The sequence below is a fragment of the Chiroxiphia lanceolata genome, chromosome 3 (genome assembly GCF_009829145.1).
Source record: "Chiroxiphia lanceolata isolate bChiLan1 chromosome 3, bChiLan1.pri, whole genome shotgun sequence".
Classification (NCBI taxonomy): Eukaryota; Metazoa; Chordata; class Aves; order Passeriformes; family Pipridae; genus Chiroxiphia; species Chiroxiphia lanceolata.
Genome location: NC_045639.1, coordinates 24,612,728 through 24,638,568, shown reverse-complemented (window position 1 = coordinate 24,638,568; position 25,841 = coordinate 24,612,728). Strand labels below are relative to the sequence as shown.

Below are 25,841 nucleotides of genomic sequence, written 5' to 3'. Positions count from 1 at the left end.
TTGGAGAAGAAAACTTTCTAAAAATATTTAACATTTCATTTTTCCTGGAAAGTTTAAGGGTGTTGCATATGCTCAGCAGTTTCTAAAAAACCAATCTTCAAATGGTTTTTAGGCATGAGGTTAGGTATAAAAAAAACTTTCTAGTGGGTGAATTAAACAAACAAACAAAAAAATTCACAAAAAAAAAAAAATCCCAATTTTCTTACATGCACTAGGCATTATTTTATCATCAAGTTATACCTCAACCATGAGGTATAACTGAAAAACAGAATAAAATACTAGTAAGATTTAAAATCTGCTCCTCTCACCTTTTTGATGCTATGAATATCCTGTTTTTTTCTTTTAAGTGGTACATTGGTACTCCTTTCTTGGGAGATAATACCAAGCCAGAGTTTGACTATGAAATAAAATACACGCTTTTCACCACTGAAAGAAGCCTGAGTTAAAAAGATTCAGCTTGTGCTTTTACAGATTTCAAATACACAACAATTTGTGTATTTCAGGAAGAACAGAAACAGTTCAGCATCACTTCACTGCAGCAATGTGCCATTTTGAACTGTCTTACACAAAAGTCAAAATGTTAGCCTGTTTACTTGCCTCTCCACCTCAATTTAAAATGTTGCAAGTGTGTTTGATCTGGGAAAGAGAAAGATCTCTACTGTACCTGTCTTACAAACAAATGTAACATGCACATATTATTAAAATATATGATACTTGGTAAAGACAATAAGGAGTGTTCATGGAAACCCCTGCAAAAAAGAAAATAGTTAAAGAAATAAAAAAATCAAGACACGGGCTTTTGTGAAGGAGTTATTAAAAAAACAACAAACAAATAATTCTTCTGTCTGCATCTCACACATATATAAGATGATCTGTCCCCTTCCGCCAAGCTTTTTAGGCTCCATAACCTCAAGCAGTAAAGAATAAAAAGGAAATTACTTCCAATTATAATATGCATCATATTAAACCACGTCCTTTAAACTTTCAATCATCACAACTCAGTTGAAAGGCGTTTACCTGCCCGAGTGTGTTCCTATCGCGACCACTGCTCCACTGGGATGGAAATCAGCACAGTGCCCCGGCTCCTGAACAGAGAGGGACAGACACGATATTCACCCATCCGCTTCCTGAGGGTCAAACACCTCTCCTTATACCAAAGCTATCCTAAAAATCTGAGGTGAACTGACACAGGAAAAACTAATCAGTTAGCAGCATGCTAATCCTCAGACAGCTTTTCTTTTAATGTATCAGTGACATGCACTACAAGACAACCTTGAAAGTAAAAAAACCTAAATTTCTGTGTAAAAAAATATTTCTGCTTGGATATTAGGACAGAACTAGCCAAAATATGAAATGAACACTGCTTTTTCCTATTTTCCAGCTTTATATTTAACATTAAAGGGTTAACATACATCTAGCAGCCTGGTCCATTCCAGTGTGTGGTCCACAGAGTTCCACATACAAACTTGCCTATCTTGGGCACATGTTAAAAATAAGTCTTTGAAAGGATGAGATGCCAGTCCCCAGAGTTCATCTGTATGTCCCTAGAAAGAAATCAAATATGATTTAACTATTAATAAAATGAAGATTCTTAAAACAACACACCATCAGGGAAAACTTTTACATTTTGGGGTTATAGTTTAAAAATACAGTTGTGCTCACCTGCACCTCTACTACGAAACCATCGTTAAATGTTCCCCGCAAAACAAAGTTTCGTGAAGTACCCACTAAAAATTGATCTGCTTTTCCTTCTGCTACTGCTCTGATTGTTCCATACTGATCAGGAACCTAGGAAAAGAAACATCTGTAAAACCACATCACACATCTTGACAGGCACTCATTTTTGAAGGCCACAAATAGTGCACAATGACAGTACCACAACTGGAGTTCTCCCAGTAAAAAGGAACAATCTAATCATGTAAAACCCAGATCAGGACTTGACCTGAAACCTACCTCATCTATCTGTTCAGTACAGGCATATAAGATGATCAGGTTCCAAGACAATCACAGTTATGCCATTTTAATAAGTCTCAGTAGAAAAAATTACAAACTAAATTACACAGCTTTAAAGTGTCAAATACACTAAACAAATGCACTCCACGACCTCACAACTCATAAGGAAAGGAATAATACATAGTTACTACTTACTTTCCAAAACACATTTTGAAAAACAAGAAAAATCTTGTAGCACACAGTAAATGCTTCCTGGTTTTCTTAATGTTTCCTGATTAGCCTTAAGTAAATGTTCATGTGCCTTATGTCAGCAATGACTTTGAATTTTAATGACTTTGTTTATTGCAGGCTTGAATTCTAATACATTTTTTTATTTTACAATGTGCAATTGTTTGTTTTTCTAAATGATTTATCTTAGAAAATACACTAATATTAGCCACACAAGATAGAAAAATCAATCTGTCAGGATTCTGGTAAAATAAAAAGTAGCTTTAACGTAACATTATTAACAAAAAGAAAACAAAGACATTGATATGAATAGAGTATGTTACTTAAGCCTAAGAATTGTATATGATAGTCAATGCTTTCTCTCATCCATGTTTTCTAAATATTAGATTCAATATTAGATTAGTCAATATTAGATTCAAGGCAGTAACAAACTCTAGATCAAACTTACATAAGTGTTAAGAAAAAAATGCTGCTATAAATGGACATTAGGTAAGAGGAGTAAACCACTGGCTGAAGAACTGTTTAAGAAGAATACATTATTTCAAAATCAGGGAAAAACAAAAAGTACTTTAAAATCCAAAATATGCAATTTTTTCCAGTTCAACCCCTTTGACCTAGTGCTGCCATATAGGTAAATCACAAAGAAAATATGTATTCACTAAACACCTATTTTAGGTTAAATTCAAAGTAAGTTCCTCATCATAGCTTATTAATCATTAATTATCACAGAATACCTATATGCATCCTACCATCTATTTACCTTATGTCACATGTTCTATTAAGACCCTCAAATGCTGGTAATATTGTCTTTCTTCAGACAGGTAACGTAACAAAAACACGGGTGATACTAAGGAATATCCTCAAACATCCCCTCAAACAGGATGAATAAAAAAACCTAAGAAAGGTTTCAGAGGAAAGAAAACCCTTAAAGTTTCTGTTCAACTTAGGCACAGAAGAACTGAAGCCCCTATAAATTTAAGCCCTTATATAATAAAACATTGTCATCCACTTAAAAAACAGCAACCAGAAGGTATTCTGTCACCCTCCAGAGCGTGGGGAAGGCTGTCTTGCTAGCCAAGGCAAATTCCTTGTCACTCTCGCTTTCTTACCTCGATTTCCCTTTCAGGATTCAAATCATGATCCCACAGGATGATCTTTCGGTCTTTCCCACCTCCAGTTAGCAGCATCCCATTCCTCATTTGACAAAGTGTGAACACACTGCCATCGTGCGCTTTGATTTGTCTGCTTATCTGATATACTCCTACATGCACAAAAAGAAAATAATAACTTTTTCACTTGGGGTTTACAAGAAGCTTTGCCTTTTGGCAGAAGAATAAAATAAGTCTGCAAGTAAATAATTACGTTTGGATTGTCAGGCTCTTAGTATTGCATTAGTATTGCAAACACAAGGTGGTAGTGTTTTCTTACGGGATAAAAAGATAAAACAAAGGGCCTGCAGTTCTGAAGAGAAACTTTTTTGAGATTGATTGCCCTACAAACTGTGCAGGCAAGAACAGCAATTTGCAAAATGCTTTCATTTCTCTGCTATCCAAGGGAACATCGTTTTTTCAGATGCATGAGAAACTGTGTTTTAGAATCAAAAAATCTCTAGCAAGTCATTATTAGAAAAGAAGTAAAATTATTTTAATAAAGAAACTCAAAGACTTGTTGTCTACAGTCTCTTGGGAATAAAAAGTAAATTACTTATAGCAAAGTTTCTGGGATACACGAACCTAGTATCTACTGCTGGATGTTGCCACACTTAAAAATAGTACAAGCAGTATTTGGCAACTAGCAAGACAGCAGTCTACGCAAAGGAAAACACATGGAAGAAGGAGAGATGAGAAAATTAAACAACAAGGGTAGCAAAACAAGCCCTTTGCATCCTCATCGGAAAGTGTATTTAAAAAAACAAACCAAACAAGACTCTGGTGCTGCATATTTTTAAATAGCAATCACAGAAAAGTCTAAAACATTACCCAACTAAATATGAGCTTAACTTTGCTGACTCTGCCTGTGGCTCATATCAGTGTGCCCTCACAACGTGAAAAAAGAGTATAAGTCCTTGTGACCAATCTAATGTGATAAAGCAACAAAAAAATCCAACAGTTAGTTAGCCTTTGTAAATAAATGTTCTATTTGACAACTTTTAAGATTATACTGGAAAAAAATTATTTTTGCACAAGAAATTAAAAATTAAACATCAGATAACTTTTTAAATTACTTTTCCACTGCAGTTAGCTTAAAAGACAAAAAAGATTTACCTACAAAAACAGACTTACCATTAAAAATTTACTTTTTACTTGAATGTTTTCCTGGCACACCAATTTAAACCAGAGTGTTTGAAATCGGTGCCAAGCAAAATAAATTATCACTGAATTTATGAGTTACCTTAAGGCTCAACTGTGCCAGGTCTGCATATGTTTGGTAACAAATCATTTCCCTTTCTTTTTCACAAAAGCTTTGCCCTAAAATTTCAAATAAAATGTTGGATTTTTTTTTTTTAAAGCATATTTTACAGGCAAGACTTGAGTGTCTGCTAAACCAGAAACTGTTATTCATGTAACTGGTACAACTAAGCACTGTAATTTTTCTTCGCTTCCAAGTCCTATTAATGTCAGCTTCACCACTTAACGGTATTCCTCTGAGACTAAGCATGGTACAACATAAGCCTTTAGAGGCAAAGGTAGCCTGCAGAATCCTCAAACTGATCCCACAGCCTTTTTCAAATCACAGGATGAAAGGAAAGTTGATTAACCACATTTTTTAATGCAAAACATTTAGATAAAATAGTTTTCATTCATTTGAAGCACAGTCTCATTAGTTATTGAGAAACTCTAGACTGCTCTTAAGTCAGCAAATTCATAAGACTTGCAGAATTAATACCACCTGTTATTTACAGGAAGTGAATGCTCTTAGTCAGGCCTGTTTCCCTATTTCTTTTCTAATGCAACCCTTCATGTTTGTCTTCTACAGACCACCTAAAATCTGTGATTAACACACGTATCCTACCTTTAGGTCCTTTTCCTGGAGTAGCTTCTACAGTAGTTTTGCCCCATATAAGTATTATGCCACCTGAGTCTCCAGTGAGCACATCACCATTTCCCAAGAAAGCCAAACACTGAACAAATTTGGGTTTTTCATATTTCTGAAACAAAATAAGCAAGACAGAGGGATAATTTCTTGTAGTTGTTACATAATTAGTATATTGTATCCACACGCTTACACGCTGTATACATGTGAGCAGAATTTAGTCTTTTGTGTTTGTTTACCTCTCTGCTCAAACAGTACATGGTAACAACAAAGCAAACATATAGAAAATATGACTTCCATTGATTCAAAACTGTCGTGGTATCAAGACATTATTACCCCAAATATCCCTTGCTTCCTTGATAACGAATTGCCACTCCAGGTCCAGAAAAATATATGAGACTTTCCACATGTTATTATGGTATTTGCATCAGTTGGATGGAATTCTATAGCAAGAACAACTTCATTTGTAGTCTGAAATAATAACAGAAAAAATATTTATTCAGATTGGACATTAACTACTAGAAACACATGTAAACACCTTTATTAAACTTCGGTATACAAGGTAGGTTTTTACATTCCCTTTCAAATCACAGAAGCTTCTGCTTTCTTCTGCTCACCAAGGAAAATGAATAATATATAAAAGGCAAGATTTTTGGATTGAAAACCCTACCTAATTTTCACACAGACTGGTTTGCTATTCTGGATAACAAAGTTGCAACAGAGTAAGTAAGACAACAGATAACGTAGTAAGAATATATCCATCGTTCTCTTTTTGAAATGCTATAAAAACTCGCTCAGGTTCTTTCTTTTTCTCCTTTCTTCCTCATGAAGAAGAAGAAGAGAAACCTGTATAATTCAAAACTCTGAAACATAGGGTCCCACCTTTGTATTTTTACTGGCTGCATACACTGTTACTGAATTACTAATATAATAGAGTATTTCATCCTTTACCAATAGATTTTACACACATAACAAACTGACTGGTCATTTACTTAACTTCTAATGGATATTCAACTTAACTGTCTTTGAAGACAAATCTCCTGGAGGTGATGATTACAAAACACTAAACTAAATGCATCAGTGCATTTGTTTCTACTGGATTTTGAAACAGGCTGCCCAGAGAGGTTGTTGAGTCTCCTTCTCTGGAGATATTGAAAACCCACCTGGACAGAATCCTGTGGAACCTGCTCTAGGTGAATCTGTTTTAATTAATTTTGAAACACCAAGGCACTCCCTGGAGAGTAAAATTAGTCAAAACAGAACACTAGTAAATGGGAAATACAAGGCACATGTGAAATAGTTTCACCTAAAATATCAGCAAAGACATGAAAACACTGACGTAGAATTAAAACTTACAGAATGGAATACAATTGGTCAACATAATCTAAAGAAAATGCGTCAAACCAACCTGATTTTGTTATCTGAAATGGCAAGTTTGTAATGATATATACATATATGCTTGTAGAGCATGATTTAAAAAAATTTAAAAATGTTCAGGTTCACATGTATGTCATACTTCCTTGCTTGATACTGCATAACACGAAGGATTGAGTGTTCCCAGTGAAATCAACTTTACGTGAACACTGAGCACAACACCTCGGGACCCACCTGATTGGTCTGAAATTTAGAAAGGTTAAAAAAGAAACAGGAAAGCAGACAAGATCGCAATCTACTTTGGACTTCAAATGAGAAGACACATATGTGCTGAGAATCAAGGAACAGAATTTATTCAGACAAAAATGAAATAAGGAATGTCTAAAAGTATCTTATTTTTTTTAACAACTACAGGCTGAATCATTACTTCCCTTTCCTAAAGTTCCCAGGAACTACTTTTTTTAAATTGAGAAAATATCAGATAATTGTTTTATTTGAATTAGCTCTTAAGGATGAACAAAATGAAATTACAAACCCTTCAATATGCAAACCCCTTCCATTATACAAGTTAAAAATCCATTTTGCTGGTATCCTTACACAAGCCAGCGTTATTATACAGTTGCAGTTTCTGACTAACATCATAAGAGTCTCACAAACTGTTGTATTTATGGGAATAAAACCACTTGTATTTCAGAATATTAATTTGTTAAAAAATTACCTTTATTTCTGCTATTTTTGATTTCCTCTGCCAATCCCACACAGTAAGCATATGCTCATTAGAGTCATCAATTACACACAAATGAGTACCAGAATCCTAAAGGAAAAAGAAAAAAAAAAGTGCTGACAAAGTACTATCATACTCCATTTAGTAACAGGGCAGGGTAGAAGTATTTTAAAAATCACAAATGTAAATTAGCCAAGTCCTTTTAAAGTAATTACAAGCTCAAATAATATTCTAGGAAAGACTTTAAGGTGTCTTATCAAGTCTTTCTTTTTTTTTTTTAATATCACTGTTTAGTTGATTTTTTTTGTGTTCTTGTTTGCAATTTCATGCTAGCAACACAAAGGTTTCTTCCTTTATCTAATCTGTAAATATTTTGGTTTTTCTCGGGTCTTAGAGGACAGACACACAAGCTCCACTTGTGTTTTCTTCTTAAATGCCACCAGCATATACACACAACTTTACATTATCAAATTTTGTAAGCACATCTTGTTTTTTTCTCATGGTGTGTAAAGTACCAGCAGTTTCATCATGCAGCTGGTAAAACTGCAGCAAAGGTAACACTTTCTGAATACAATGCTTACAAAGCAGGAAGAGCAGTACCTATAGTATTAAATATTACAACAAAATGGTAAATATGGCTACATACAATTAAAAGAACAGACAGAGAACCTAAGAACAAAATATACTTATTCCCAGCAACACATACTTGCACAAGACATTTGTAGAAAGATTTGGAGAATTTAATTATTTTAAACTTGATTCTTGCAGTTCAACTGTGTTCTCTAACAAATCATGAAAATAGAGGTGGCTGAAACTATTATTCCCAAACACTATTATGAGTATTAGCATGCAAATATATATGTGAATTATCAACTGGAAAGAACCCTGAAGACAGCAATGGAGATATACACAGCTGCTGTGGGGGTTAATGAATTATGTGGTAAAAACACAGTTCTAGATACTGCACGTGAACTGTGTCAATACAGTGAGGAATCATGTGAGACTGTAACGAGGTATCAAAATTAGTTTCAGCTGCAAAAGAGAACTAATAAAAAACTAGAACCTAATCCTCAACAATTCCTTGAGGTTTTTTTTTTTGTTTTGTTTTTGAAGTGATGGAATACATTCTCATCCACCTTGAGAAAATCCCTTATCTAAGTTCATAAGTTTTACTGGTTTGTTAGTGTGACAGGAATGACAGTACTCCTTTCATATTATTCTATTTTATTTATGCTACCCTCTATCTACAAAAATAAAAGTCTTATTCATGGAAACACAAAACTTACTATAACTAACCTAGCAACACTTCAATGTGAAGTGAAACTGCAGCAAGAGAGCATGAGAATTTCTTTTCAACAGGTCACCCAGAGACACTGTTGAGTGTCCATTCTTGGAGATACCCAGAACTCAGCTGGACCACAGCCCTGAGCAGCCTGCTCTGACTGAACCTGCTGTGAGCAGGACAGTGGATGAGGTGATCTGCAGACAACCCTTCCCACCTCAGCTGTCCTGTCAGTCTCTTCCTCTATTAGCAAAATACTGTAGACACTTCTGCATTTTTTATTTTTTACATACATTAATTCTTCTTGCTGGAACGAAAGAATCCAGCCCAGGTTTTCAGGAGGTCTGATACGTCTCAGTGTTTTAGTGAAAATACAATGGCAGCTTAAAGATTAAAATATACACATATTCTACAAAAAAAACCAACTCATTGGTAATTTTTAAATGAGAACTTTTTCAATGCCAAGTAGTGCATCTCCATGTGCTACTGATTTTTCTGATAAATTCTGTGGGCCCAGTAAGAAAGACCTCTAATTTTTTTTCTATGTAAAAGTAGAGGCAAAAAGTGAACAAGCTATTCCTTGGAGAAAAAACAGTACGAGATAACATAAGGGTTCTTTTCTAAATTCTCTGTTGGTGGACAAAAACCTACTCCAGCTGTGCAAGCAGAAGAGTTAACCCTCCTATCAGAATTCACTAAAATTTGTCCTCATAAACCTCATTACTAAACTTGTTTTTAACATCAAAACAAAAAAGAACCAAGCCTCTCAGAAAAAGAACCAAACCACTAAACTCAGTACAGAATTCAATTTCTGGTTCAGGTGTTTCTTGCCTGCTATTTATTTACCATGCTAGTTTGTTACCACAATTTTACTTATGCCATTTCCTGTTTTTCCAGCTCGTTTGCTGTCAGCTGGTTTTATCAAGTATACATAAACTTTACTGACACACTTTCAAATACCAAAAGAGTTCAGCCAGACAACCACATGCAAAATCTCCAGAGATTTCCTTCCCGTTCACAAGGACCGCATGAATTATTTAACAAACCGAGTCACTGCACCCATCTTACCGCTTTTGAAAAATCCAAACAGCCCACTCCACGCTCGAAAGTCCCAAGGCCGATAACCTGCAGCGTCACCAGGCTCACCGAGTCCCATACTCTAACATGGGGCTGCAGAGGCTGCGTGAAAAAGCAAGGGGACAAACAGCGTCATCAACAGTGAAAGCATCATATGCCAGTGTCAGGTTTTGTTAATCAAATGCCACCTGAATTACAAACTGCAGACCAAAATGCAGGATGACCTGTGCTAATGATGCTGCTGGATGCTAACTCTGAAGTCAAAAGGGGAGAGTCAAGACAATGTTGCTCCCTGTGTCTGGGCTATAAACAAGGCAGCGCTGCCGTAACTATCGTGGCATTTGGTAGTTGTGAACATACTTCAACCAATTTAAGTTAATTGAACAAATAACAGAAGAGTCATCTTGCATTTCAGACCCCAGACCTAGCAATATTACACAACAACTGAAAATAATGATCAAACCTTTGCTTTTATATAGAAAATAGGAAAAAAAGAAAATAAAAGAAACAAATCCTAGTGCACCGAGTTCCCTAACCATCACCAACCACTCAATGAAAATGTCCATGGTTATATTTCATAGAACTACTATCCCAAACCAGCTTAGCCTCAGAAATGTGAAACAATCACAAATAAAGTGGGAATAAAGTTGTCTGAAGGACAGCATTCACCATAGAAAGTGACAATAAATCACTGTGCTGATGGAAAAGCAATCAGCTCTAGAATGAGTCAAAAAATGCTCAGTGGAAATCATAACATCACATATACAAAAAGCCTCACATGAATTTCTTACAAAATCTAAGAAATTAAGTTGAACATCTGAAAAAAGGTTATATTTAGTATACTTCTATATGTTATAGCATCTGTCTTTTTTTTCCCCTGTTTATAACTTGATGAAAATAATCCAATTAAATTCTGACAGACTATGCCAAGAGCCAGAGATAAGAGCACTTAAATGCACCTTATCTCAAATGAGTGAGTTTACAGGATAGCTTGGCACACCTTCCATGAATTCTCAAAGCTGGTTTCCTCTTTCATGAAGGCTTAGGAGTATACTGACCCACAGAACTCGGGACTTGTTCTCCTCTCGAGAAGACTTATTGAAAGTAATGTGACAGAAATGATGTGGCCTTACGAATCAATTACAAGCTTCACATTTTCTTGCAGAATTAAAATTGCATTTCCTATGTCATAGATAATGGACTTTATGAGCTTCTGCTCTTTTTGCTATATGGTTGAGTGCTTCATTGTTACTGTCTTTTGCTAGAGGTACAGGCTGTTACCTGAGAAATGTCAAAGTATCTCAGTAAATATAGTACACAAAATAAACTGCAAACAGAAGGTAATGATTAAAAAAAACTCAAACCACTTTTTCCTGATTTTCAAAACAAGATACTACTGCTCAACAGCTCTATTACTTACCCTTCCATCTTTATCCACTCCAGCTAACTGTCCTGTTGCAATTCTAATTTTGTCTGGATGAACTGCAAGACTAAGACAGACAGAAATATGACTTGCTTTTGCTGTCATAGGTCTTCAAAACTGAGAGGTTTTTGTAAATTTTTGTTTCTTTGTTTCTCAACAGAAGCCCATGAAGACACTTATGATCCTAAATCCCACTTTTAACAAGACAGCCTGAATGTTTTTTGTCAGACTATGTCATTACACACTGTATTGATGGGTTGATCAGGCTCTTGCAATGTTTGCTGGCACACAACTAGGAGTGCCAGAAGAGCCACCTCCACATGTGCTCTGATCAATCTAAGGTTTGCACTACATCGGGAGTCCACTGTAACAAAATCTACATTATCTCTTAATGGACCTCCTGCACATCGTTATGTGCCATATTTATAAACACTACAGTGTATTTTATGCCTCAACTTAGAGGTATCATGAATCTGGGGGGAAAAAAGGCAGAAAAGTTGGCTGAGGGTTTGCCTGTGCACCCAGGAGTCAGGGATTACTGCCATGTGAAATGAGTTACTGATTTAACTGCACTAATGAAGTATGGTGCACTACTAGTGTAAGCAAAAGTCTGCTCTTGCTTATCACATTTTGCTTCGGAGTTGAGTGAAAAAACAGATTTCAGAATATACATCCTCTCAGTCCTAGGGATTTTTTGACCTACCTTCTTATTTGCTTTCTCTGTAAAATCACAAAGATGAAGAAAGCCTTTGAAACAAGAAAGAGGAAGCAGGGGCGAGCCTGAAGAGGTCAGAATGATGGACACAAAAAAATTTTACAATTCAGTCCTGTTTTCTGAATGAAAGTGAAGAACACAAGACTGGCAGCATTTCTCCCACAGGAAGCAATTACATTTATCAAAACAGAAGAAAAGAGCTTCAGATATCAAATTTTCTCCAGTCAGGTACAGTACAGTAGGGAGCTTACGTTCACCATTACATTTTGTGCACTATTCTTCAGACTAACACAGCAACTTCAGTACCCGCCTTTGCACCCACAGTGACACTGGCTTCAATTTCCCTGCCTCTCTAATTCTTTTTGCAAACATCTTTCTGATTTCCCAGACTCTCTTAATACTTGGATGGGGCATCTTTTACAAAAATGAGAAAATGATTGCTCAGTTTTCCACTTGGTTTTCTAGTTCTCCTTTAAGGTTATACCTTTGCCATACTTTCTGTAAACAACTGATTTAGAGTTAGGCTAACAACAATTTGTAATTTCTGGGATAACTATCTGGAATAATTTATGTAAAGATCCTTTCTTCAACCTGGCACTCTTCGATTGTCTGCATATCCCCTTGTTTTACATTTAAGCTAGCATGGACTGCTCTAGCACAATTCATTTGTGCAGTGTTTACTAAAGTGAAATCAAACAGGAAACAACTACAATTATGATGACATTGATTAGTTTATACATACAGCAGGAGAGAACAAAAAAATAATATATTTCTGCGTTAATACACACATACTTACATGCAAATGTTATATACTAACCATTTAACGCAGTCTGTATGACCCAAGTAATGCCGCTGAGTTCTCTCCTCATAGTTAAATAGTACCACCACCGATGCTATGAAATATACAATTTCTCCGGTAGGAAGGAGGTAAACATTGGCTCGACAGTCTCTTCCACGATACCCATATCTATACATATTTTAAGTCAAGGTTTTCATAATCACTGAATACCAAAAAAAAACCACAAACCAACAACAAAAAACTCAACTTTTTTTTTTTTTTTTTTTTATTCTTAAAGGATTCCTGAGGAGCAAATGCCCTTTAAGTTTTTCCCTCTGGAACAAAAGCACAATTTCACTAATAAATTTTAAAAATAAAACAAAACAAACCCCATGCAAATGGACTTCAGGAAACCAAACCCCTCAAGGAATAATGTTCATTGATGTTAAAAATAAGACGTGCTAGAAGTAAAGCAAATACAGCTTTGCAGTTTTGTAAAAATTTCCATGTGAAATTTCATTAGGTAACAGCAGGACTCACTGTTATAATTTACAGCAACAGAGCTGTGTATCTGCACACTGGGCACCAGAGTATTACTTTCATTTGGCCTTTTAAAACAATTCCTAATGCCCTACAGAAAAAGCCAAGCCTTCTGCGCAGCAGCTGCCAAGTTCAGCAAATATTTCTTTAGACTGCCTTAGAGTATTTTTAAAACAAACCAAACTCAAAAAGAACTTACACAGGGAAAAATATTCTATCCCAATCTACCCAAAATATATAAAAGGCATGTTTTCTGTAGGAATATGTATGGCTCCTAATGACATTGAGAAGTCTTAAACACAGTGAACCAGCCTTGATTAGCACTGATCAAACGTTATTATTTCTTTGGAACAGGTGCCATTTTCTTCATCCAGATTATTAATGTGGCTGTCTGCCTATATTTCAGTTCCCTGGGTCACTAGGTACAATTAACATCATAAATCAGACTTTAACAGTAGCTCTACAGCCCCAAAAATATAATTTTCCTGTTATGTCCTGCACTTTAGAGAGCCTTCCGCTTCACTGCCAACTAATACACCTGCAACAGCAATGAAAATATGGGAAATACACTAAGCAATTTCAGCTAAAGGATTCCAGCTTTAGGTTCTGGCTAATCAGGTTCAAGAGAACCTAATCAGGTTCAAGAGAACTTCAAAAGAAGTTCAAAGGCTCGCATGGAGAAAGCTGGATGGAAGAAGCTGGCCCTTTCTCACAAATAAAGGCAGGTGCAGTAGGTTCAAGTTTGGGAGTATCTAAACAGGAATCTCCTATCTGATAGCCTAGCCTCTGTTCTTCACGGAAAAGGGCTACCTTTTATCAAAAATAGCACTGCACCCCTTCCAGTGCCACCCTCCCATCCCCAAAAATCCCCCAGTACACTACTGTTCCTCTTTTGCAGTCCCTCCAGACCATGGGATCAGAGAAACACTTGCAAAATTAAACACATGCTGTAACTAAACAATGGTTCAAAGAGGGACACTACATTCAGTTGTCAACTAAATCTCTTTGGAATATGGAAACAAAACAGATTTATATCTTGCTGTCTTCCGTTTATTACAGAAGAACACAATGGCTTCTCTGAAGCAGAGATTATTCACTGGCTTGCTAAGCAAATGATATCGAGAGAAATGCTGATACAACACAATGCTGAGAGCAGAATAAAAGGATGCCTCTGTTTCTCCTCCATTACTATTAACTTTACCACTAATTTTTCCCCTTTATTCTTTTTTTAAACACTGACGGACCAAAAAGAAACTCCAGAAAGGCCTTTTATAAAAAAAACAAACAACAAACAAAACCACTGAACTTTCAAAACCAATGGGCTACAAGCCAATGAAAATATTTTTCTATTCTGAAGCATGAAGAACGCTATTCTAAGTACCTTCTCAGAGGAGAAAGGCAGATTTTGTTAATCTGCTGTATACAATACGGAGTGTATTGATAAGGATTTAGTAAGACTGACATCTTTGAACATCCATCCTAGAAAAGTATTAACGATTTACACAAACACGTCTTTCAACAGCAGAAGCCTACGATGCTTAGCCAAGCTAAAGCTAAATATTTTGGCACCCACCACTGAGCTCTGGCATTTATGAGGCTGCAAAAAAAATGGTTACGTTTTCTTAATCCATTCCTTTCCTTTACCCCTCCTACATAATAAAATACCAAAGAGTGGCTGCATTTTCTAGAAGCATGTTTTTTACAAGCATGTAAAGGAACAACCTGTTTTGTGCGACAGGGAAATTGAGAGACAGCTGCCTTCATATCAAGAATGTTTCTCACAAATGACAAGTACTGTTTTGTCACAGCATTCAATATGCTTAAACAACTTTTAAATTTTGGAGGTTGTTTGTTTGTTTGTTTTTACTTGGCTAAAAATAGCCACAGCCCTCATGAAAAATGATCCACTGTACACCAGAATTCAACAGTATATTTACCGCTGTCTTCAATTATTCTTAGAAAGAAGAGCAGCAGTGCTAAAAATAATCTCATAAAACGGAGTCTGAAATACCCTCCAGAAACTGAGCTACTATACACTGGGAGAAAGAATCTATAAAGTCACTGCCTGACAAAAGTAGCCCTGACTGTGACCTCTGTAGCCACTAAATAAGCCAATTTCGCTATTTCTAGAAATGTCAGATACGCTTTAACCAGTTCTGAAGTGCAGTAGGAAAGATTGCACTACAAAGCAGAGATACTCAAATTAAATTATTAAATTTAAATGAAATCACTCAGGAACCAGACACAGTGAAGAGCTTAGACTTCCCCATGAACTGCTTTATCTTGCCAAGCAGCTTAGGTATTTCATCAAATGACAGTAATCTGCATGACAGACAAAAGCTACGTTACTCTACTTTAATCTACAGTACAGGGTATCAGTAGTCGAATATACCTACAGGACACAGTTCTGTAGGCATATATAAAAAGGAGACCCCCACCACCACCCAAACCAACCAATCAATCAACTAAACACCTCCCCCCCAAAAAATCTGTCTGTTCTTTTCTTGAAGTTGTTCACAGTTGAGCAGCATCTTCCAAAACAGTAATAACAAAGGAAAACCCGAATATAAACAACCATCCAGAAGGCAGGAGAATTAAAGGCATTCAAAACAAAACTTATATATTGAACAATTCAACACTCAGTTGATCTTTCAGTTGCAAAACAATGACATAACTAAAATACTCCCTGAATTATTGTCCTTATGCCTTCTTAATAAGGTGCACAAGGGTTCAATTTGCCATGATATTTGGAAGTTACAGCTGGCTTGCAAATTTGCTCCCCTTGCTAAACCTGTGCATAAAGTACAAGATCTGCTGCTGCTGTACCTTCCTGTCTCCAAAACTGAAGAACAATTTTGTGCAAATTCGTAGAGACCAATATTACACTGTCATAAATTTCACTGCCTTCTCCTCATTTTCCTCACCATTGCATCCAAAAGATTCCCTACACTCATAATTTTAGTTGTCTGATTTAAGATGACATTTCCTCAAACAGATTCCAAAACATACGGACGGTTTGTTTAGAGTAGACTTATTTCACTTTAATTAGCCCTCAGTAGGAAACTGGTTTAACCTGAACTTAAGGTCCTTGGACACTAAATAAGTGTGTCCACATTGGGATTTGCACCTACTTAACTGAGGGTGTGATTTCATGATCAGTTTTCATCAGAGCAAACTGGTCACTGACACTGGAAAAGTAAAGCTGATATTCCTTCAGCATGCCAGTTCCAGCCCTTGCATTCTTGTGGGGCAAATCAAAGTAATGTACTGGTCCTGCTTGAAAGTTAACTTTGCCAAGAAAACTACATTTCAGCCAGACCAGTGACTCCAAAGTCACAACTGCCAGTATCAGCAACGAGGAGCTGTCGGAAAGTTGGGTACCACAGCTTTACAAAGCATGAGTAAGACCTCTGTTTTCCTTCCAGTCAGACTTTTAATCCAAAACTTTCCTCCTGACTTATGACAGTGTATCATCAACATTCCTAAAAATCTTCCTGATTTCAGCAACACTGGAAGGATCTAACTTCAGATTATTACGCCAACTCAAATGCTGCCTAGACATGTTATTTTACTGAAGTACTAAGAAACTTACACAATCATGGCTTACTGGAAGAACCTGCAGAGATGTGTGAGTGACAGGAAGACCCAACCATGTGCAAAAGCACATCTCTTAAAATGAATTTAATGTCGATCTAGTAAACTTGGAGAATTGTTGTCAGCCACACACCTACTCAGTTCTTCAAATGATACATTTATATTTAGTGCATTTAATGCAAACTAATTTCCAAGAAATTAACCACTTCACTTTGGTGCTGGAATACAGAAGCAGTGCAAAGGATGGCTGCTTCTGCAATCCTCACTGCATACATAAGGACAACAAACCCAAGATCTTCCATAGTTCTAAAACCTCCTAAAAATGATCAGAGATTGAAAACTAATCATGTTCCTGAATTGAAAGCCTACTTTAATATAGAGGGAGACAGAGGGAGACAGAGGGAGACATTTTTGAAACTCTGTAACTCTCCAAAGACACTTTCTTTCACACTGAAAATAAACTGAATTAATTTCAACAGGAAAACAAACAAAGGAACATTGTATCTGTGCCTACACAGTCTGCCACTTAAAATCATACTATACAGGAGCTACAAACCATTTCTATTGTTATACTAATTTGAACTTTTTTCCCCTCACTTTTAAATAATTTTTACCCCTTAACAGAGAAGACAAAACACTGGATTCTAAGGGGGAAAAATGCAAGACAAGACAAACAGGGAACAGTGAGTAGTTATTGATATTAAGGATACACCCACTCCAGTTTTAACTTTTCAGGAGGCAGCTCTGTCCTAATATCATCATAGTTTTCTACATCAGAAGGAATGTACATTGTGATTGGTCGACCTCGCATGAACATCTTGATATATTCTCCCTCTGTTGAAACAAAAGAGCATGTTAATCATGTGGCAAGTTTACACAAGTAACAAGCACAAAAGATATGAGGAATAAGCACAGCGATGCAAATAACACCTGCGATATAACAATTATTTTTGAAATGTGAGCTTGGTAAAGGCCTAGATTTTATTTTTTTTTTTAAATGGAACACTAACACACACATACACACAGAGTAAGTGTTAATTGAATTTGTGATAGAACAGACTAAGCATGTAACATTTTAGACACGCAAGTTAAATTATAAAGGCAAATTTCAAATTCCATTTCAAATCTGAAATGGAATAAATAAGTAGTCACAGTATCACAATATAAGGTATGACAGGTTGAAAAGGATCTGAGGAAGTCTTTAAGTCCAATTTCTGCCTGGTCATGAGGCCAGACTAGGTTGCTCAGGCTTTTGCGTAATCCAGACTTGAAAACCCCCAAGGATGTAGATGGCACAGCCTCTTTTTGCACCTGGCACTTGCCAGCACCCTCAAGGCTGCCCCCCGCAGCCTCTCTGTCCCCAGACCGTATCCCTGCCAAGGACATCTCCTTCCCACAGGTGCTGGATCTGGCATTTGTCCCTGCTTAATTTTATGAGGTTCCTGCAGGCCACACATCCAGCACATCAACTGGGCCCCCTGGTCTGCTGTCACCTGCGAACTTGAGTATTTTAAAGATGCTAAACAGGAGAGGTCCCGGCCAGAATCCTGCAGACTCCACTTGTCACCTACTGGCCACCAGGTAGAGTATGACCCAGTAACCACCACTCTCTGAGGCCACTATCCAGTTGAGTCTTTCACCCAGCCAGCTGTCCACCTATCCAAATCCTAATGGCCAAGCTAAGACACAAGGATACTGGAGGGAAAAGTGTCAAAAGCTTTGCTGGAGAATATAATCTAGAATTATTTATCATCACAAACTAATACACTAACCTGAGTTATTAAGTTATGGAAAACATTACCAGTACCTAGTATTGTATGTGGCATTGTATCCTGACAAATGGACAGAAGCAACAGCTCCTAATGACTCCAGCTATAATACTGCCTATAGCCGTGACCAAATACATGTATTTCACTAATTTTGCATCAATGAAATACTAACTTTTTGTCACTCTTTAACTTCTTTAGTAATTAATATCCATAGTTAATGCAACTATTTACCAAAGTAATAAAATACTTTGCTGTGAGTTTGGAGTTCCGACATTTTTTTTTTTGTAAGTGGGGATTTGAAAATCATAGCAGACATAGGGAACTCAGAGCTCAAATCAAAATCTGAATATTTGAGTAGAATAGCTGTAAATTAGCAATACAATATTAAGAAATCTCTAATCACATTTGATGCACCAACATTAGGCTCTAAAATAAAGATTTTTAAACAATTACTTTTGTATTTCTTTCAGAAGACAAACTTGAGACAGACTTCCTCATAAATGCCCAGGGAATGCTCAGAAATACTTCCCTAATTAAGCATAGGATTATTACTCAGACTGCATGATTGTGCAATCTATGTTTTGCATTCTCTAAAGCACTTAAAATTGAAATTATGAGAGATTCAGGCTCATTCACACAAAATCATAGCTTAACAACTCAAATCAAACTTGAAGATCTAAAAGGACACCAGAAACCAGAAAATTCTGGTGACAGCAGAAGCAACATAGTGTCAAAAATAATCTCTTGCTTATAAAACATTTTTAGAAGATGCAAAGATCAAGAAATAATCAAAGTTGTGAACAAGAATAACCCTAAGCCAGGGTCTCTACCTTGAGAGAAGCAAAACCTGTAACTACTTTCATCCACTAAAGTTATAAAGCTATCTTGTACAAAGTTTGGAAATTAATTCTTGATGTTCACAATAGACAAGACAGAAGAACAGCAATCGTCAGACTACTGAAAAAATGTGGTGAATATTCTAGGTTATTTAAAAGAAATATTTCTGATCATAAGGGATTTTATTATTTTATTTATTTTATAGCATTGAAATAGTGTGAAATTCTGTTGAATACCTCTTCAGCTCTGAAAACACCAGAAAGCACTAGCTTTGAATACAGCAGTGATGATCTTAAAACACAGCAGTGATTTGGACAGCACTGACACATACAGAAAAAAATCTGTGGTGATCAAACCATATAATATATTCAGTAACCCCTAACCCGAGAAAGAACTACCCATAAGCCTGTGTGATTTTAACTTCACTTGTCACTGTACTGATCAAACTCAACCAGATCAATGAATCCATGTAACTGAACATAAGCTAGTTAAAAGTAGTCTACTACGTGCATAATATTCACTGTGAAGATTTCACAACACATATGGCTTAATTTGTCAAAAACTTTTGATTTTCATCTTAACACATGGTAGTTGGAGTTCTTAATGCTTAAGAGTTTTATCAATTTTTGTTTGATGAAACAGACCACCATTTATCATATTTCCCAAGTTACCAGATCTAAAAATATGATTAGTCTGTTCAAGTCAACCTTCTGAGACCCAAGAATTCACTTTACTTGAATACCATGTCACTTTTATCCTCAGTAAGTTTACCCTGTTCTGGAGGCAAATACAAGTGAAATCTAGTGCAAAAAAACCCCACAGGTTCAAGAAATTATTCCTGAGTAGAAATTGCAATAACTGAGCAACGTAAAACTAACACATAAAAAAAGGTTGTTCTTATTTAGCATATTAATACAGGGAAAGTTGAGCCGTATAAGTCCAGTATGAAAGGAATAAATACTGAAAAGATGACAAACAGTTGTCTTGCTTCTTTCTAAGAACAAACACAGATCCTTTGAAAAAGAACCTTGAGAGTCCATCCACTGACAGCAGTAGAAAGCTTGTCTCAGATAAAATAAAAAAGAACAAAGAAAATCACTTCCTGGCAGCTAAATTAGAAACAATAGTTAGTTTACCAAATGTGCATCGCTTAATTGTACTGCTCAGAAGAGCTAAAGATTGGAGCTGTCATTAGTTTGACACAAATGTTTACACAATTAGTCCAAACTAGTAACATGTCTCATTTTTCCACCAATATATTTTTTATAGTATGTATTTTCAGACATAAAATAACATAGGCCAAAACCAAGAGTAATGTATTAACAATGACCTTTCTATTAAAATCTGGCACCCGCACTCTTATAAATTAAAGCCTGAGGGTATTTACAAAAGACCGCTCATTTGTGCAAGTCAAATTCTTGATTTAACACTGAGCTTGACACGACTGGTTCCACCAGATCAGTGTAAAATGACACCACAAATTTAGGATCAAATTCCTCATTGTTGCTTAGAACAGTGGAGACAACCTGCAGCTGAAATTCTTAAGGATGGAAGCAGTTGCACCTGTCGGACTTTGAAGATGAAAGAGATGAAGAGTCCAAGAGCAATTCAGTCAAGTCTCTGGCCAGAAGGGGCTCTCCTGGAGCTCAGGGAAAAGAATATCTGCAGGATATTCAGATACAAATTAGCTCTCTGAACTTTCCATTAAAGAAAGAACACTTTTTACCTTTATTAGCTAGCTGCACTTACTCAAGATTACCTTTGAAGATACATATTTAACACACTTGTTAGAAAGACACAGGTTAAGTATAACTTGATTAAGCCTCTCCCTACAGAAGAGGAAGGATGAGAAAAAAAGAGACAACCCACAGAAAGATTTTTGTCTAAGACTGTAAATTTCCTTTTGTCAGAATAACCTGCAGGGCAGATATAATATTAATGTAAAAACCTTTTGAAACACTAGAGAGGATGGCAGCATATCAACACCACCATTCCCAAACAGGAACTAATTGCCTTAGGCCAAATTCTTGTATTTGCAAGTTAAGAAAATCCGTGATTTAACTCTTTCATACTACAGTTGCTCAAATTAATGCTCAAGAGCATTAGACTACGTTTCTTTCCTGCATTCTCACTACTTTCCAGTACATAGAAGAATGTCTAAACTTCTTTTTCCTTCTTTTGGAAAAAAAGAGCCTTGGTCATGTTATGACAGATTATGTATGAAAGGGAGTACGGGGAAGAAAAAGTAAAAAGTTGTAAAGAGAGCAGGTAAAAACCCCACCGAACTCCAACCAACAAAAAATCCTTGACAATTCTGGTATCTACCAGCCTGAAAACAATAGGTATGAAACTAAAAACCTCTACTCCATACAAAGACATGTTCAGGCCCCACTACCCTCTCTGGAGAAGCATTTGGGGAAGGCAGGGTGGAAAGGGATAGGAGGGCATACCTTTAAGAACCCTTGGCACTTGCTAAGTTAATTAATCTGTAACTGCAGACATCCTATAAATCCTTTCAAATATGGATCAAACCAGTCAAAAAGTAAGAGTTGAAGCCGTGCAGATAGCACACCCAGGTGCCACGGATTATCCACGCCACACAAAAAGTAACAGCTCAGGCTCAGAGTTGTTACAAAAGGTAGCATCAAGTGGATGGAGCTTCCTGGTTTCCGGGGCCAGCTCTTCACCAGGAACAGCTGTAGCTACTTTTGTGCAGCTTTGAGCTCAAATTCACAGCCCTTGCCAAACTCTGCTTGGCTCCACAATAATTCACCTCTGGAGCCTTGACAAGCTCTTTGCACAAGTGCCAGGGAATACAGGATCAGCACTCTCAAGTTTTGCTCCCAGGATCGGCTCAGGCTTATTAGCCTCATGTAGCAGTCCTCTGGGTGTGCTGGACCTAAGCAAACTCCTTGCAGGTCTTGGCTCTCCATGGCTTCCCCAGAGGTTTGGGGAAATTATTAACTCAGCCCTACAGATACAGAAACACTTCATCCGACTGAAATGTGACCACAGTCACATGAAGGGACACAAAACACTGCTCAGGAGAGACACAAAGAGAGAAGCCAGGACATGGTGAGGGCCCATGTAAAGGTGGGTTAGAGCGCTGATTGGGCTTGTGGCTTTGCGAGGAACATCCTGGCTGAGCTCAGCCTAGTCCAGCCTGATGGACCCAGAGCATGCCCCTCAGAGCCCTTTCTCTGCTTGCATCACTGTTTTTCACTCTGCAGGGTACTGCAGCACTCACTTTCTAGAGCAGAGTCTTGTCTGCCACTGGGTGACACAAACACACTCTACTGATTTCAGAATAGCATCCAAAAACCTCCATCTCTCCTAGTAGTTGGGAACCTCTCAACTTCCAGGTGACAACATTACATGTCCAGGTTGTTTTCTTTTTGTGTGTGTTGATAGCACGATTGCTCACTTCAGCACAGGTTTGCCCTGTCTGAAAGTACATCAGGTGAACAGCAATCCTCCCAGCCTTAATTTTGAAAAAATAAAAACATCAGCTATTTAACTATCTTTTGAACAATAAGGTTTCAGTCTGTCCCCACACCATCACAAAATTTATCTTTCATGATTGTTGGTGCATGCAGTATTACAGAAGAGAACCTACCAGGGTTTTGATGCATTAACAGTTTCCAAAAGGCTATGGATCTCCATTAGAATTACTTCTGATACATCCTAGGATTCCATTTGTGTTTCCGTAAGTTAGTGGTTCAATTTTCATATGATTAAGTAGCATGTTATAGCCCATCATTGAATTCTGTTTATAACTAGAACTTTGCTAGCAACTCCTGTATGTGTGATCTTTCACTTTGAATAATTTAATTTTGTCTTATGCTACTCCAAGCCTCAGGAACATCTAGGTCTTACTGTATTAAAATCTCAGCTTTCAACTCTATCAATTTGGACTCTCAGCTTCATGCCATTAGTGAAATTTCAGTGCTACTACTTTCCTATGTTAAGTTCATTAGTGTAAACACTAAGCCAAATAGGTCCCAACAGGCTGAAAGCAGATGTTAGCAACCAGAGAATCTACTGCAGGTTCTTTGAAAGTTTATAGGCTGATAAAAAAGAGAAATAAATATGTCAGTGAAACAAGGTGCTGCTAGTGAGAGGAAACTCCAGAAGCCTGGCTCATCTGCAAGGAAACAAGTGGATCTTCACTCACAGTCACCATAAGCCAGTATACTGACCTTGCATGCAAAGAAACTGTTGGTAAAGCATGTAACACCAAGAATCCAGGACTAAAGCTAGGGGCAAATAGAAAATTGTAGACATAAAGTAGACTGGCTGAAAATTTTCTGCAAAGCCTTCTTATATCAAAAGCAGATTACTGTTAATATAAATAAGCTATTAATCTTATATAAAAAAAAAGGAGATAAGAAAGAAGAAAAAAGCAGCACAAAGGTAGCAGTAAAATTCAACTCCCAACAATGTCTATTAATTCACCTTTGGAAGAAAGTTTAAAATCCAGCAATTCAGGGGAAGCAAGCTGGAAGGTAAGGCCAATGAAAAACACTGCAGGTGATAACAGATAGCAAAGATATGGCAAGACAGACCATCTGAAAGGCTGAAACTAAGTGCTATCGAAGCACTTCATGGACAGTGCTTCCATGAAAGCACACAAAAACTTATGCAATGGCAAATAAGGAATTTATTACTTTCTGTGAATCATATTCTTAGGGGAATACAGAAGGTTTGCAAAGGAAAATAATAAAAATAATAGGAACTGAAAGGAGGAGAAAAAAGCATCAAAGAAGTCTCTGTAGACTAACTCAGAAATATCTACAGCGAAAAGCAATTCAGGAGACATGAAAGCTACTTTTTAGATACTTCAGAAATCTGAAGACATTATAAAACCAAAATCCTGTTTTCCAAAAGGCATTCCTCAAAAAGAAATTGTCAAGGAATATACAGTGGTTTTGTAGAAGGATGTGAGAAGTTTTCATCCTCAATTACTAATTTCTTCAACAAAACCGGACAAAATATTAGAAAAATGTATTTTATATCCCACTGTTCCTCGTTATTTAGACAAGACACTGAAGTAGCCCTCTAAGTCTGTGCTGTATTTAACTGCTCTTAAGCTAGCAAGTGTATGCATAAAGGGAAGTCTAATGAGCATACAGCAGATTATATATATAAACACACACACAGAGTAGGTAATAGTGAACAAACAGCAAAATTAACTGCTTTTCTACATGGTTCTAAGTTTAATTCTAAAAGAATCACTACAGGAATTTTGCAAATTATTAGTGACTTTTTCAGTAGGTCCCACCCCATCTAGTTTGAAAGATCAACATGGGTCGATGCATTAAAACCCTCAGCTCAGTTCTATTTGTGTGTAGCGAATCTTATCCTTAAAGTGAATTACAAGCAAATGAAAAACCCCTGAAGACTCCAACTAGCTTGGCCAAGCAGAATGCTCTACAATAAACTACCATATCCAGAGTACATTTATTAATCTGTCTTCACCTTCTAGTTGCTTGACCAGTGAAGTTATGCTTTTTAATACTACAAATAGCTTCTTTCCCACAAGCTTTCTGCTTTCAGGCCGGTGTCCAAGAACTCTGCAGGACCACTAACCTGAGGGACAAAGGCTTAGAAGCCTGTTTCTAATTTAAACCAGCGCTAATAGCACAGAGACAAATAACCGAATTCAGCCACCATGCCCAGACTACTACATTTTAAGTTACAGAGGAATTAAAATGTGGCTGCAGGTCTGCCATCTCTCACCCCAAGTTTGCTGAACCTGACAAGAGGACAGCCACTGTTGCTATTGGTGCAATGCCAACCAAATAGCTGGAAAAAGCAGATGAGACAACAGACTTGCCTTGATTTGGAATGATTTTACAACTTCGCCTGGAAACTTCTTATCAGATCTTTGGTTATTAAATTTTATATAATTTGATAAGTAAACCACAGTTACAACCTTGCTTTTTAACGTATCAGGTGACATTAAGAATCTAGGTATTAACAACAGTTACCATTTGCAATGAACTAAACTCTAGTTTTTTATGAATAAAAAAGAAAAAAAAAGGACTCAAAAAGGAATACTGGGCACAAACAAGCTCAATAAAACTGTATCTTAAATGCTTCCTTTTTAAATAATAAAATTCTAACTTCAACAAGAACCAATGGTAAAAACTTCCAAATACAAATTTGTTTTTTTGACAGTACTGATGGTTTTTAATAATATGCACTGTGCCTGAATGAGATCAAGCAGCCCAATAATGAGATAGACTGGGTCTCCATTTGCCCTCAGGGCAAGAGCGCCTTCAATAATGATCTGACAGAAAATCTGTGCCTGATGAAAAAACTGTTCCAAGGTAGTTACTGAATTTTGTACTCTCAGAGGACAGGACACATTGTCAGCAGGGTAAATTTTTTCCATTCTGTGCTTCATGACTGCTCTGTGCTGTGAAGCTAGAACTACAGCATAGTTAAACTAACAGAATAAATAGTACTGGAAACTAATAAAGCACAAGACAAAAACCAACAACAACAACAA

The 25,841-nt window shown here is 36.7% G+C and overlaps 1 protein-coding gene across 4 annotated transcripts in view; it reads right to left on the bottom strand.

The window, feature by feature from the left end:
* Positions 1–25,841, bottom strand: part of EML4 (EMAP like 4) — a 150,186-nt gene that overhangs the window by 19,481 nt on the left and 104,864 nt on the right. For all 4 annotated transcript variants that reach the window (XM_032682657.1, XM_032682655.1, XM_032682656.1 and 1 more), the window contains 11 exons: positions 17,432–17,555; positions 12,627–12,776; positions 11,092–11,161; positions 9,663–9,773; positions 7,307–7,402; positions 5,551–5,685; positions 5,194–5,329; positions 3,291–3,442; positions 1,663–1,788; positions 1,413–1,544; positions 1,018–1,085 (listed from right to left, as the gene is read on the bottom strand). In XM_032682657.1, the coding sequence (XP_032538548.1) occupies positions 1,018–1,085; positions 1,413–1,544; positions 1,663–1,788; positions 3,291–3,442; positions 5,194–5,329; positions 5,551–5,685; positions 7,307–7,402; positions 9,663–9,773; positions 11,092–11,161; positions 12,627–12,776; positions 17,432–17,555 (1,300 nt within the window). The remainder of the gene's footprint in view (positions 1–1,017; positions 1,086–1,412; positions 1,545–1,662; positions 1,789–3,290; positions 3,443–5,193; positions 5,330–5,550; positions 5,686–7,306; positions 7,403–9,662; positions 9,774–11,091; positions 11,162–12,626; positions 12,777–17,431; positions 17,556–25,841) is intronic.